This window comes from Solanum verrucosum, unplaced genomic scaffold (assembly GCF_900185275.1).
Source record: "Solanum verrucosum unplaced genomic scaffold, falcon-dt-bn FXZP01000103.1, whole genome shotgun sequence".
NCBI lineage: Eukaryota > Viridiplantae > Streptophyta > Magnoliopsida > Solanales > Solanaceae > Solanum > Solanum verrucosum.
In genome coordinates this window covers 8,676,057-8,690,818 of record NW_026020048.1, presented here as the reverse complement: position 1 = coordinate 8,690,818, position 14,762 = coordinate 8,676,057, and the positions used below count along the sequence as shown (strand labels likewise).

Here is a 14,762-nt window from a genome sequence, read left to right as displayed (position 1 = left end):
TGCAAAAGAGGCTTCTTTCCAACTTTATTTTGCTACGTGGGACTACTTATTCTGCCTTGCAAAATAATTATGTAAATAAAAAAGAAGTTTGAAATTGCCAAATTCACATGGAAAGCTAATTTGAAGCGTGAATTTCAGTGTTAGGGCTCTTTCTATGGTAAGCATATTCTTTGTACAAATCATCTCTACTTAAAGAATAAAGACCACTAAAAATTACACGCTCCGTCACAATAATTAAGTTTCTCATGTCTTAGATATTTAGTAAGCTTTTCAATTCTAACATCCTATTTGACAAGTTTAAGACCACAAAATTAAACATTTTTAATTTAAGACCACAAAATTAGAAGTAGTCTTGCTTTATTTTCTTAATATACTAAAATTGGTGAACAGGCAGGGCGATAAAAATAATTAATCTATGGAAAAAGAAGAAGGTATTTTTGTGTACGTATGTCGTGCTATAAGCCTCTTGTTATTACTTAAGAATATTGCAGTTTCTAAAAGAGGACAAACAAGTGGTACAATAATGTTCATGTTGAAAGGCACCACTTGTGATACGGTGACATTGAAATATTGGAAAGCGATATAATATATAGTTTCACAAAGGGCTGCTAATTAATATGACAATATTAATTTTACAAATATATAAAACTGAAGAATCAATATCCGACATTTCAGTCTTTCTGTTCCTGGTGGAACGAACATGACACGGACCTTATTTTATGTTCTTCCTCGGCTTGTTGTTATTTGTATTAATTGAACTCAACATAATACTAAGAAGAAACTGCCATTTATTTGATACCCTACATACTAAAGCCAATCAAGTCTTGTCCAAAACTTCAAAGTACCTTTCCAACTTTCATTGCCATTTCCCTTTTCCAATAGAGATTATCACCTAAATGCTTTTGTCGTATATACACTTCAAACTCTATGTATTAAACTGAAAATTATGATATCCAAAAACACTATGGGAAAGGTGTTGCCTACCGAATCGATTTAAATCAACTTAAAAATATTAGAATACATAATTTATAAGCTTCAGATCCTAGCTCTAGTCTATGGTCCCTATAAACTAACACAGCAGGTGTCCATATATAGTATTAGGACGTACAATGATGTAAATTAGTACTGCAGGTCTCTATCTCTAGGATACCATATTCACAACAACCATATGAACTAGTACAAAAAAATAATCTAATAAAGCATAACACGTACCAGAAAAAAAATATATGTGCACATTTATCGAGAAAATACAAAGAATTTTTCAATACCGTAGTAGTAATCAAGATATATGAAAGTGATAGTGGAAAGTAACCAAACGTATCCCTAAGTTTCAGTGAATAGGCACCACACTGAAAAGTCGACTGAAACTTGGAAAGTTACATAATATATATGTGGCTAAAATTAATGTTTTACTGTTTCAACAACCCCATGTACCTTTGCTCTTCAAATACATAATAAGGTGATACGGTTTCGAATACTGATGGAGGATAATTAACAAGAGGACTCAATTCTTCCCAGCTTGTACTTTGATCTTGTGATGTGGTACTAATAGTGCTACTATTGACCATTTCCAAAACACTTTTATCTACTTGTTGAGAATGAGTAGTACTAGTACTATTGAGCGCGTCATGATCCAGCCCAACAGAATTGTAATTGTTATACTCTTGTAGACCGTTGTTGATAACGACCCCGTTGCTAGGGTAATAGCCATTGCTTATCATCACAGAAGAGTTACAAGTATTGCCATTTACAAGATTCATCGATGCAAGCTGATTGGTGGAGCTAATTTGACACAATTGATCTTGGGAGAAATAAACCTGATCAGTACTGGAATATTGAAAGTTGTGGCTGTTTGCACTGCTGCTTTCTGCCAGGTCATGATTTTGTGGTGCAAAGAGTATTTGTTGTGAAGGCCAAGAATATGTATTATTGATAGTTTGATGAGTAGCAAAGAAATTTTCGTGTTCCTTCATCATCTCTAGCTTATTATGATTAATGTATGATCCGGTCCGTGGCCGATGATCCTTTCGCTGCTTATTGCATAGTAGTAGTTTTTTCTTCAACCTCGTGTTCCAGTAGTTCTTGATATCATTATCCGTTCGCCCAGGTAATTGTGCAGCAATAATTGACCACCTTTTATATTGAAAAATTATAACATGTTAATGAATTACTGATCAAGACTCTAAATTACCTTTATAGAAATTAAGGGGAAAAATAACTTATGCAATAACCTTGAGAGTAACCCTAGAATTGAAAAATAAGTACCTACTACCGATACTCATGTAGAGAGTACAGATTATGTTGTCTTCCTCATCAGTGAACTCTCCGTGCTTGATATTTGGCCGGAGATAATTCAGCCATCTAAGCCGACAACTCTTCCCACATCTCTTGAGACCTAAATTTAAACCATATAAAAACAACATGAATTATAAATTAAACCTCAATTTGTGCAAATAGAAGCAAGATAATATATATAGAAATTAGTGTTCGAATATATACTAACTAGTAGGACGTACAATGATTACTTATTGAAGATATAATTAAGTAACCATTTGATCTTTCAGTTTAAACTTTTAGATAAATTGATCGTTACTCACCTACTTTCTGGGGAAGGGTAATCCAATTACCACCAGTTCCATGTTGCTCAATATAGGCCTTGAGTTTTGAATCTTCTTCAGGTGACCATGGTCCTCTCTTGACATTGGCTTTGTCACAGCAGGGAGCTCTACCCATTCTGATTTCTAGTTGCTGACTATATTAGTTAATCTCTTTATGTGTATATATATATATATATATAGGGAAGGTAGCTAGATAGATGGAAGAGGGGAGAGAAATATGGAAAGACTATAATAGCTGGAGAAGGAGAGACATGGGGATGGGAATGATTACCGGCTTTTTCAATAAAGTGGAAATGGAAAAATAGAGTAGTCTTTATTAGAGATTAAAATAATAACGCAATTTGAATGCCAGAAGAGTAGTATCAAATGTTTTCTCATTTTCTTACTTATTTTATACGAATCTATACACCATCATGCAATTCATCATCCACCTTTTGTTCACACACACTCTGGTACGTACCATGTCAATGTAAAGTTACATCCTGAACGTTCATTTTTTGTTGTGTATTCTAAATATACGGTTCCGATCATTGGAGTACATAGTATATATACTTTACTATATACGAACTTAATATGCATATAATGATCTAAAGGTTATGTGTCATCCTACCGCCTGTATGACGAAATTTGAAATGGTAATTTATTCTACTCTCTTGTATTATATTAATTATTATTGTTGAAAAGTAAAGCTAGAAAGAAATCTCAAATATATATTACTTTCCTCTACTATCTTAAGGGGCCAAATAGTAATATGTTGAATTCTTTGTAACTTGAGGTCGTATTAGTCCTGTTCGATTCAAACTCTAGTAGGAACAATATTCCTTCGTTCGATTGGGGGATATTGTTTGCAAAGTCCTTTTTTGTCCCTATCATGAATATTTGAGGTACATCTATACCTTGTTATTTTACACATAAAAGGACTTAGACATGTGATACGACTCAAATTAAGACCTGCGTAGCATATATATATACACCCCATGTTCCTAGGATAAACAAGTCAATCTCAAGCCTACTAAGCTAGTAGTTATACAGTGTTCTCAACTAATCATTATGGTGCAATGGGAAATTAAAATTAAATTATATTTATATTTAAACCAGATTAATAAATACAAGATACGTGTCTTTTATTATATATACAATTTTTACTTAACTATATAGTTAAGTATTATGTATTCTCAATGTCATTTTTAACTTCTAATCGCTTAATTTAATTTGGTGTAAATATATACATGACATATGTGAATATTTACCTCTTATTAAAGCCGCGAAACTTTTGTCTCCGAGCATATAGTACATGTAAACACATTAAGAAACAAATGCATGATGCTCTGTCTAGGCCTCTAATTTAGGAACAATAATAATCTTAGACAAGCTGATAATGGAAGGAAGATACATCAGAATTAATCCTGTATATGTGAATGTCCATATCTTATTATTATTTTAGAAGAGGTGATCGAAAAGGAATTTAAGATTAAAATACAGTCCACTATCACATCTTATGCCAGAATTGCCGTCATCCAAATTGACCGTTGTTGTCCCTACTTTCCTATTGTTGCCATGGTAATTTCTTGGACGTCGTCTTCAGCTTTCAAATTTTAAACTTCCAATAATAAAAAAGTTATTCATTTTTTTCAACGTGAGGATATAAAATAAATAACTCATGGTTACCAAAAACTATTCTTTGCTTTTCCCGCACCGTACGTCGGTATAGATGTTTATCTTCAACTTTAAAACTATGGAAAAAATAATTAGGTAGAGTTTGGTTATATTGTTTTGAAGAATATCATTTGCACATTTTTGTAAGAGTTCCACATCGGACAATTCAAGGGATGATTGATCTTTAATATATGATTTGGACAATCTTTCTTTTAAGCTTTTATTTGGAATTTAGTTTAAAAATTTATTACTTAATTAACATTGTATCAGAACAAAATTCATTTCAATTTTAAATTGTCATTTCTTGATGGACATCATATTTTAGTTCTCCACTCTCTAGATGTTCAGCTTGTCACTCGAATAATCTTTTTTTCAAGTACTGAATATAAGTAGCTATGAAAGAGTATCACATCGGTCATTCAAAGATAAATGATCTCTTTAAATTGATTTGAACATTCCTCGCTCTAGAGCTAATTTTTGAATTGAGTTGAGTCCAAGATTCAGCTTGCCTGACAATTTCTTTTTCAATTTTATAAAAAATTATAATCAAAATCCTAGAAGAAAAGTCTTTAACTTATGCAAAACTAAAAACTACTTAGGAAGAGTCATATATACGATGTTGTCAAGCAAAAGCAGAGGATGAAATGTATGGCCATTAAAAAGTGCTAAAATTGTATTAGGACTTGTACTTAGTTTTCCAAGAACAATTTTAATTTGAGTTCTAGATGAGACCAATCACGATCTGAGAACTAGTGCTAATTAATTTTCCTCTATCTAGTCATAATTTTGAATAATTTCCTTAATAAAAAATGTCATAAACTGCAAATTCAATTCTCTTATTAGTTTTTATACTTTCTTTTATTTTAATTTTTATGTACATAGATTAATTGATCAATGAATATAAAATATTATGCTTGTTTTAGTGTAGATTTATTTGTCGTCTGATTTATAATTGTCAAAATATATAATTATTAGCTTTTATACGACGTTTTGTCGATCGAACAAGGACGTCAATTCATTGATCCTTTATAAAATATAGTGTATATATTATCAAGGGAAGAAGTCAAGTAATTTATAATAACACCTGGAGTGCAGCTATAACGCAATGGAAATTAAGGTGTTGGGTACATGCTACCTGCACACAAAGGTAAAAAGTAAGAAAAAGTCCATCGTAAAAGAAATATACTACTACTAATTATTAGTTTCCATACTATAAACATTGGATAAGAATGTTTCAAATATGAGAGAGAATATATGGTGGTGGCCTACTCCATAGACTGTTTCCTTCTTTCCGTGTTGAAAATTCTTAATCTTATGTTTAACAATGTTTTAATTTTCACGAATCATTAACTTTATGAACTGGTTTATTCTACATAAAATATTTTCAAGACACTGAAATTCAACAGCCATTTCTAGGTAAATTATAAAAATAAAAAGCCACCTTTGACTTGTTGCAATTTCATCGCCCAAAGTCAAGTCTTATTGGTGTTCATACACCTTTCATAAATGCAATATCTCTGTATGTATAGTTTTTTTTTCGTCGTGGTTTTGGTGAAGATGAATTTGATTTTCCCCCTCTTGTTGTTACTTGGAGTGGACTTTTCACTAGCTTCCAAGTTTCAATGTTATTTTATTTCTCTTCTTTATCATAAAACAGTAAATATTTATGTCAAATAGTGCAAAAGTTTATGAGAGGACTTGTGTAAGTTTGTCCTCATTATATTGATGAAAAGATGGTGTATACAATAAAAATAAGAAAATCAAGTAAGAAGAATATGATCTACATTGACAGTTAACTTTTTAGGTCATTTTAGCACACAAGGAGAAAAAGAAAAAAAAAAGACATAAAATTACATAGATAGAACGACATGGTAGTCCCAAGTTATGGCATGGGCAACCCAATACTTACCATCTGTGAAACCCATTTGAAAGGTAGAAATGGTTTTTATCGGCCACTTTTTAGCCCCCCTTGATATTAGTCATTGTCATCTAAGTTTAAATTTTACAAGTGAAACTCAAACGCTTTTGAAATTTGAAATTCCATGGAAAATCCTATTTTTTTTTCAATTAGTAGGGGTGAGAAATGGTTAATTGTGAATTTTACCTGTTTGATAGTGGCCTTATGGTGGAGAATGAAGGCTGGAATGTACGTGGGCTTCCAAAAGAAGAGCCCAATAAACTTCAGACTGGACAGCAGCTATACATACTGTCTACCAAGTCCACTATTAGGTAGATAGATAGCGAGTAGTAACGTGATTTGTTCGGATAGATAATCTCTCAAGAATATTAAGCTGAATTATATATGTATATAACTTCCGGCGTTTCAATTTAATTGACTAAAGGAGTAACGCTACATCTGCTTAAACTAGGTCATACAAACAAGTTACAAGTTAGAACAACTAATTACTAGTGTCATTACAATAAAATTTTCAGTCTAACATTTCGTATTTGACTAGAAATATAATAGTAAGTTAGTAACTGCATAACTTATTCATATGAAAAATTGCAGTTTGATTCATAAGTCTGTGTGTGTAATAAGTCCATCCAACTTGCCTTCTGTAATTATATAGGCCTACTCCTTGCTAGAAAGGAGAGCCCTGCATTATTTGCTTGCCCATCTGCATGGTTCGGCCCATTTTCAGAATTCACAATATCCTTGGGCTCACAGGTGTTTTAACACTCTGATTAATGAAATCATAATTTAAACGTGCTGGTGGAACGTACAAACGTAGCAATTTTTATGATACAAGAATCAGTCAAGAGCACACATAATAGCCAGTGATTACAGAAAGAATTCACAGAGCTTTTATAATGAAAATGAGCAACTACTACAAAATAGTATTGGGCCTTTATAGTGGACCCAGTTGGCCCGCTGAGGCATCTAGATCCGGTTCATTTATACATGGACCCACGACGCCTATTCTCAACCAATACAATGCTCTACGAAGACCTGATGGAAAACATGTTACTACAACTTTATGGAAAGGCCAGATCCACACGTTCTCCATTTAAATATTTAAAGTATGGGTTTTAATGAACCATTTAAATTTTTAATACTCTAATAATTAATTTTTATGATTGGAATATGGTACGGTCAAAACCCAAAGGGCAGCGGATAGATCTGTAAAAAGCCTAGTCAGCAAATATAGCAGCAAGGGAGTTGGGGTTTTGAAAGAGTCTTAATAAAATTCATTTGTCAATTTGTAACGCCGGAGCTGAGCAGAGAGATAACATAAAAGATAAATGGAGAGCGCCGCCGTATTTGCGGGGCTTCACCCTACTCCCGGTCACCATAACCACCTTCTGGGTCCATCACGAACTGCTATTAAGCTTCTTCCTCCTTCCATTGATAAAATCAATTTTTCTCCTTTGCCCCTCAAGGTTTTTTCTTCCTTCAGCCATTCATATATCAGTTTCTCCATTGAAACTGATGCTGTTTTATGATTACTGTGTGTATGATGTTAGCTTCATGCGTGTAGTTTTGTGTAGAGTTGACTAATTCGTGTAGATTTCATTGACTTTGTGTGATGGAATTTGTATTGCAGCTTCAGAAGCAGTCGCATTTCACTTCTTATATTGATAATAGTGCCATAAACAGTGGAAATTCCTTTCGTGTGGCCTCTCCTGCAAGGTATTTTGCATTTCTTCGACTACTTTTATTTCTTTTAGATTTAGGATTCAGATGCCCTGCCCCTAACAATCTGTTTGGATCATTGTTACATTGTATTGTATTGTATGTTACCATACCTACAATATTTGTTTTGATTGTTACTTAAACTGTATTGTATTGTTAAATTTCGTTGTTACGTAACAATGTAAACCCCCATTTTATGGAACAACCAAGTGTTTCCATTGTTACTTAATTTCTTTTTCCAATTATATCCTTACATAATATTTCATAATTACCCTTTACCCTATATTTTTTAATTCTAGTCAAACCTCCTACCCTAGAATAATCAAGGATATTTTAGTAACTTTATAAATTATAATACAATCAAACCAAACAATAAAAATATTATTAAACAACAACAAACAATATAGTCTAGCCAAACATTGTATTTACTATAGAGTACAATACAATGCCGTACATTAAGAAACAATGGGTAACAATGATCCAAACAGAGTGATATATATATATATACCAAATCGTTATGCTGTATCACTACTTTGTAATGGTGGATTGTTGTAAAATACTGGAGACTAGTTGATTCTGGTGCAAGGAAATAGAAACAATATCATGTCTCGAATTGTTGATACTCAGTTATAAATTTTTGGGTCATTTAGTTACTACATCAGGAAGAACCAGGCAAAACATAGAAATTCATAGATCTTCTGTGTTCTCAAGCTGCGTTGAGGTGACTACAGCCTACATTACACAAAGACGCAACTTCTTTTTTGCCACTTTTGCCTTCTTCGATATGATTTATTTGAGAGAGAGATTGGACTCGGAATATGCCATATCACTGTAGATGTCTAAGATTATACTTTTTTGAAGGGCAGAAATGCTTAGCATGTCGATCAACATTCTAAAGGACAACGTTCATGGACTGTATTTATTCACATTTATAAAGGGATATGATGTTTCCCAATCTGAGAAAACCTTCCCTCTAATGCAAGTACCACAAGAATACATCAATAGAGCTTGCTGACTTAGATAAGTCAAATGCAGTTTCCTGTGGGTTGTAAAGTTTTTAATGTACAGATAATCTATGAACTATGAAGTGGCTCTAGATCCTTTACATTGCTTGTTAATTGCTTCCCCAATAATTGATAAAAGCTCTGTTTTTATAACAGCGACGTTGCATCTGAATTAGCCGACATCGATTGGGACAACCTTGGCTTTGGCTTTATGCCTACTGATTATATGTATAGCATGAAATGCTCTCAAGGTGAAAACTTTTCTAAGGGTGAATTACAGCGTTTCGGTAACATTGAGTTGAGTCCGTCTGCTGGAATATTAAATTATGGTCAGGTTAGTTTTTCTCTTTTCTAATATGATGGTATCTGAAGAAATCTTTCTTAGACTTAAATATATTTCTTGCTTGTTATTCATTTGAATGATTACAGTTTTACTTCATGTGTCAGACTCACTGAAAATGTTTGGAAACATTAATAGGGATTGTTTGAAGGTTTAAAAGCATATCGAAAACATGACGGCAATATATTGTTGTTTCGACCCGAGGAAAATGCAATGCGTTTGAAGATGGGTGCTGAACGTATGTGTATGCCTTCACCGTCTGTTGAACAGTTTGTGGAAGCAGTGAAAGCCACTGTTTTAGCTAATGAAAGATGGGTAATATGTCCCTTCAATCTTAATTAGAAACTATGTTATTGAGTGTCTCAGGCCCACTAGATTCATTTTCTTTGCTTACTTCAGATTCCTCCTCCCGGTAAAGGCTCATTATACATAAGACCTCTGCTTATGGGGAGTGGAGCTGTCCTTGGTCTTGCTCCTGCTCCTGAGTACACATTCCTGATTTATGTGTCACCTGTTGGAAATTATTTTAAGGTATTTTCTCTTAATCCCCGCCTTTTTTAATTTATACTTAGTAATGCTTTTATTGTATCTTCTCTTTGTAGTTCTTACTTCTGCTAGTTTCTGCATATCATTATCCGAAGTACAGCGTGTAGACTATTAAATTTTTGAAATGTAGTTAAAATGTCTTCATTAATTTGTCAATTGTTGACCAAGGTTCACGAGAAAAGCTAGAATTATTTTTAAGAATGTATAGTATATCAGAATAATTATTTTTTATGACGATATATTAGATTAGTCATTTGAATAACTTCAACTAGCTTTGAGATCTTGAACCTGAGTGTAGTGTACTACTTATCAAAACAAAGAAAAGAAACTTGGGTGTGGTAAGTAAGTCTTGACATGATGGATTCTAGCATATAATAGGGACTGCCAATAGGAGAGTGTCTCAATAGCTGTTAGTTGAAGAGGTAAGAAGCTTATCAAAAGCAATACAATCTTTTTGAGAAATTGCAAGTGTGAAAAAGTTGACTGCAAAACAATATCACAACCGAAAACACAAAATAGTTTGGTGTCCATGGTCCAGAATTTAGAAATGACTGAATGATTGTTGATTTGTTGTTGAACATCAAAACTCAAGTGTGCATGGTATAACTTTCATGTTCATGTTTCAGACCTTTTGATAATCATATTGTACGGCAGGTCCTCCTCTCAGTTCACTCTTTTCCTTTTCCTTTCCCTTTTTTCTTTTTCCGCAGGAAGGTTTGGCACCAATTAATTTGGTAGTTGAGACTGAAATGCACCGTGCAACACCTGGTGGCACTGGAGGCGTCAAGACTATTGGAAATTATGCTGCAGTAAGATAGCTTTTTGGACCTTTAGTTTATTTAAACATTTGTTGGCAGTACGAGTTTTATTTGATGAACGCCTTAATTGAAGCCTTAGTTGCATTTTCTTCTTAGAGGTTGATGAGAATAAACATCCCTGAGTTCCCACTTGGAGCTTTGCTATCCCTTCTGTATGTCATCATCATCTCTTCGTATTTCACCAAGACTTATGATCAAATATTTTGCAATTAGCTTTCCCTTACACTTCTATATCGAACAAGTTTATGAAGTCATTTTCTAGAATTGTTTGAATTCTTACGTAGTTGACCTAACTGGAGTCGATCTCATTCCTTCATGCTTCTTAAGCTTTCACTCCGTGCTATTTATTCACATATATCCAAGGTGAAGAATATTATTCTAATAATTTCCTGGACATGTAAAAAAAAATGAAGGATGGTTTCATGAGAAGAAATGCTACTTGCACCCTTCACTAATTATTTGTCATATTATCCAATCTGCCATCCTTGACGCTTCCATGTTTCATCTTTGGGTTATAAATGTAGGTTCTGAAGGCACAGAGTGCTGCTAAAGCAAAAGGCTATTCCGATGTTCTGTACCTTGATTGTGTTCAGAAAAAATATCTCGAAGAGGTTTCCTCTTGCAATGTCTTTATTGTGAAGGTATAAAGTTAAACCAATATTCTGTGTCCACATTGTAAGTTATTTTTGCGTGTGGTGCCTGAACGAGAATGTGACACTGGTTTTATAGAAGGATGACAAAAGCATTTTATTTTTGAAGATGAGACAGGAATTTCCTTTCAAAACTTATCTTGCAAAGAATACTTTTATGTCGTTTTATCTTATATTCTTTATGTACTGCTTATGAACATGTAGTTTTTCTGCTTTAGATAGATTTTTGTAAATTTTTAGCATTTCACTTTTCACTATCTTTTTTGATAAATCTTGATTCTTGTATTTGAAAGTTTAGCTCTTTAGCATACGTTCTTTTATAAACATAAACTTGGTATCGAAGAAAATAATGTCTTCTGTTATGTGAGCTGTTATTTTGTAATCAATATTAAAAAATTTGGTAGTCTTAGAGAAGAATTTGCTTGACCGATCACCCCAAAATAATGATCTTAGATTTCTTCTGTGTGCAAAATCTTTTTCAAATATCTCAAAGATTTCACACGACTTACTATTATTTTATTGGGATAAGGGTCTGAAAAATATCCCAACTTTGGTCGGATTTGCTGTTGCGATACTAAACTTTCATGAGGACCTATTACCTCCCTAGACTATTTAATACCGTATTTTAAACATATATATTTGCTCATGTGGATATAAAAAATAATGCAAAATTATAAATAGTAATGTGTTCACGTGGGCACATATATACCTTTAAAATACACTATTAAATAGTTCAGGGGGTAAAAAATACAGTATTAAATAGTCTAGGGAGGTAATAGGTCCTTATGAAAGTTTAGTATCGCAACAGCAAATCCAACCAAAATTGGGATATTTTTCAGACCCTTATCCCTATTTTATTCATTTGTGGTCATACGTGAATACTATGAGTTATTTGAACAATCTTCTTACTTAATATTTTTTTTGAAAGTGTAGACAAATCTTCTTGACTTAAAAATGATGCAAAACTTTCATGTTAATGAAAACAACTAACTCAATCTCATGTTCACAGGGTAATCTGATAGTAACTCCTGCAATTAAAGGAACCATTCTACCTGGAATTACGCGAAAGAGCATAATCGACGTAGCAATTAGTCAAGGATTCGAGGTACCCTGTTTGTCGTCAACATAATATGTTTGGTGCTTATGCTAATGCTGGTTTAAGTTCTGTTTTTTATTTATTGATTTAGTGACTTTGATATGCAAGTTGTCCCAATCACCACCTTTATAAAAGAAATTAAGATGTTTGATAGTCATTAGGAAATGGCCATTGTGATAAAAGTTATCATGGTATTGTATTGGTATCTAAAGGTAAATTGCTCTGATTATTTTCCCTATAAATTAGGTGCGAGAGTACCATTTTATCCTTCACTGTAGTTAGCATTGATGAGCTTTTTCCAATTTCTCTTCCTCTTTCCAGGCTCCAGCTATGCACTTTCCCACCAACATCTGGTCACCATGCCGCCTCCCACCCCCAACACACACTCACTGAATCCGCCTTACCATCAGTGTCTTCCTTTCATTGTGCCAGCTCTGCTCTCTCCTGATCCATCTTAGTTACCTTGCTTTTCAATCTCTGTTTGTCATCCTTCTCATCACTATTCCACTCTTCTCTGTTTTTTCTCCTGAAGCATTATTGTGCTTACAAAATAAAAACCAAATACAGTCGAGGTCAGTGAAATGTATGTCAGGGAGGATTTAAATGGATAAGCATTAGAAATATAAAATATTACAATTACGCCTCAATCCCAAGCAAGTTCGGTTGAATGGTATACAAGCATTAGAAATATTGAGGATTGGATATTTGAATGAAGTAAGAGACTTTCACCATGGAGGGTTGATGGTTGAATATCCTTCATGGAGAACCAATGTTTGCCAGTAGAATCACTATCTCTTGTAGACTCACATCAATAAATCTACATTCATTAAAAAAAAAAGATGACTTGCATTAGCATCAAAACGTTTGACGGATTATTCTTATTTAAGTGGAGAAGGATAGCGAATGGGCTCATTCTCCACTGAGTTTGGAACTGTTTTCCTTTGACCATTGCAGATCTCTCAGTTATTGAAAAAAAAATCGGTTTTTTCTACCTTGCGAGATTTAATCTGAAAACACTTGGAAGATTAGGTTCCTGCCACAATAACATTCACCTCAGGGGCGTAGGCACATGCAAGTTAGGGTGTCCAATTCGTCTAAAAAAAATACCATATATACAAGTAAAATGATACACGAAGTGATTAAATAACATATTTTGGATACCCTTGACACAATAGGTTATTGTAGCCCGGTGGTTTTAGACCTTTTTAATGGGTTTCAAACACCTTGAATGAGTTAGTGGTCGCGTGTTCGAATCTCACTAGCAACAATTTTTTCCCATTTTAAAAAGACCTTTTGTTGTGCAATTTCTGGACATCCTTCGTGAAATTCCTGGCTCCACCACTGATTCACCTTATCACTAAGAATTGAATTTGGGAAAAGAAAGTGATATCCACTGCTTTTTTCCTTGTAGTTGGTATAACATAATAGGTCTTTTGTGTTGCATTACTACTATTCTGAGGCCAGAATGTCAATATGTAGGTTGAGGAACGACATGTGTCTGTGGACGAATTGCTTGATGCTGATGAAGTTTTCTGTACGGGAACTGCAGTGGTTGTATCTCCTGTTGGTAGCATTACTCATCAAGGGAGAAGGTATACATATTTTATGATTTGGTTTTACCCTGCTGTTGAGGATGAACTAATGCATCAGTTGATGATTCCTGTGTAATTGGTTGTGTGAATGCGTGGATCTAATGTTCCCTTATGTGCATGTGCATCTATTTGCGGAAATATAAGTACTTATTAGAGAGTTCTTCGTGCAGGGTAACATATGGAAATGATGGTGTTGGCCTTGTGTCGCAGCAGTTATACTCTGCACTTACTAGCCTACAAATGGGGCTGTCAGAGGATAAGATGGGTTGGATTGTTGAGCTCAAATGAGCTCTCCAACCAAAGGGTAGTACTTTCCATTGATGAAAAAATGTTTTGACTTGGAAGTTCTCAGACACTTGTGATCCAGAGTTTATCCTTGATCATACATCCATGATGCGTGTCAAGTATATCTGTGTTTGATATGTATCCTTCAGCTATGAAATAGTCGTTTTCACCCCAAATTTGGTGATTTAATCTAGTAAAGTCTTGTGTTCCCCTCACTGCTATTTGGTTGCTGCACAGTAAATATTTGGATTGTGAACGTACCCCACATACACCCATGATTATGTGGAAGCCAAAAATACATTTCAGTTAAGCAATTTGGTATTTCGTCATCGTCCAACTGAATTTTGATTACTCAAGTTTCCTCGAGTAGATTGAAAGGACAACTTAACAATGGCTTGAATTTATCTTGGCGACTCAAACTATTCAACCAAAAGAATACCTATTACCTTTCTTCATTTATGAATTCTATGCAAAATTCAGATAAGCGGGATAACAATCCATACTCTTATCCTTTTCATTTGAA

The 14,762-nt window shown here is 33.8% G+C and overlaps 2 protein-coding genes across 2 annotated transcripts; one reads left to right on the top strand and one right to left on the bottom strand.

Annotated features, from left to right (window-relative positions):
* Window positions 1-1,293: 1,293 nt before the first annotated feature.
* LOC125822264 (transcription factor RAX3-like) lies at window positions 1,294-2,766 on the bottom strand. The gene is made up of 3 exons (XM_049501651.1): window positions 2,598-2,766; window positions 2,266-2,395; window positions 1,294-2,133 (listed from the first exon to the last, which is right to left on the bottom strand). Exons 1-3 carry the CDS (start codon window positions 2,731-2,733, stop codon window positions 1,410-1,412), a joined length of 990 nt encoding a protein of 329 aa, XP_049357608.1. The 5' UTR covers window positions 2,734-2,766; the 3' UTR covers window positions 1,294-1,409.
* A 4,658-nt stretch (window positions 2,767-7,424) lies between these two features.
* Window positions 7,425-14,449, top strand: LOC125822262 (branched-chain amino acid aminotransferase 2, chloroplastic-like). Its single transcript, XM_049501649.1, has 10 exons — window positions 7,425-7,655; window positions 7,820-7,905; window positions 9,069-9,246; window positions 9,391-9,567; window positions 9,652-9,783; window positions 10,509-10,607; window positions 11,141-11,257; window positions 12,276-12,371; window positions 13,842-13,954; window positions 14,125-14,449. Exons 1-10 carry the CDS (start codon window positions 7,518-7,520, stop codon window positions 14,240-14,242), a joined length of 1,254 nt encoding a protein of 417 aa, XP_049357606.1. The 5' UTR covers window positions 7,425-7,517; the 3' UTR covers window positions 14,243-14,449.
* Window positions 14,450-14,762: the final 313 nt, after the last annotated feature.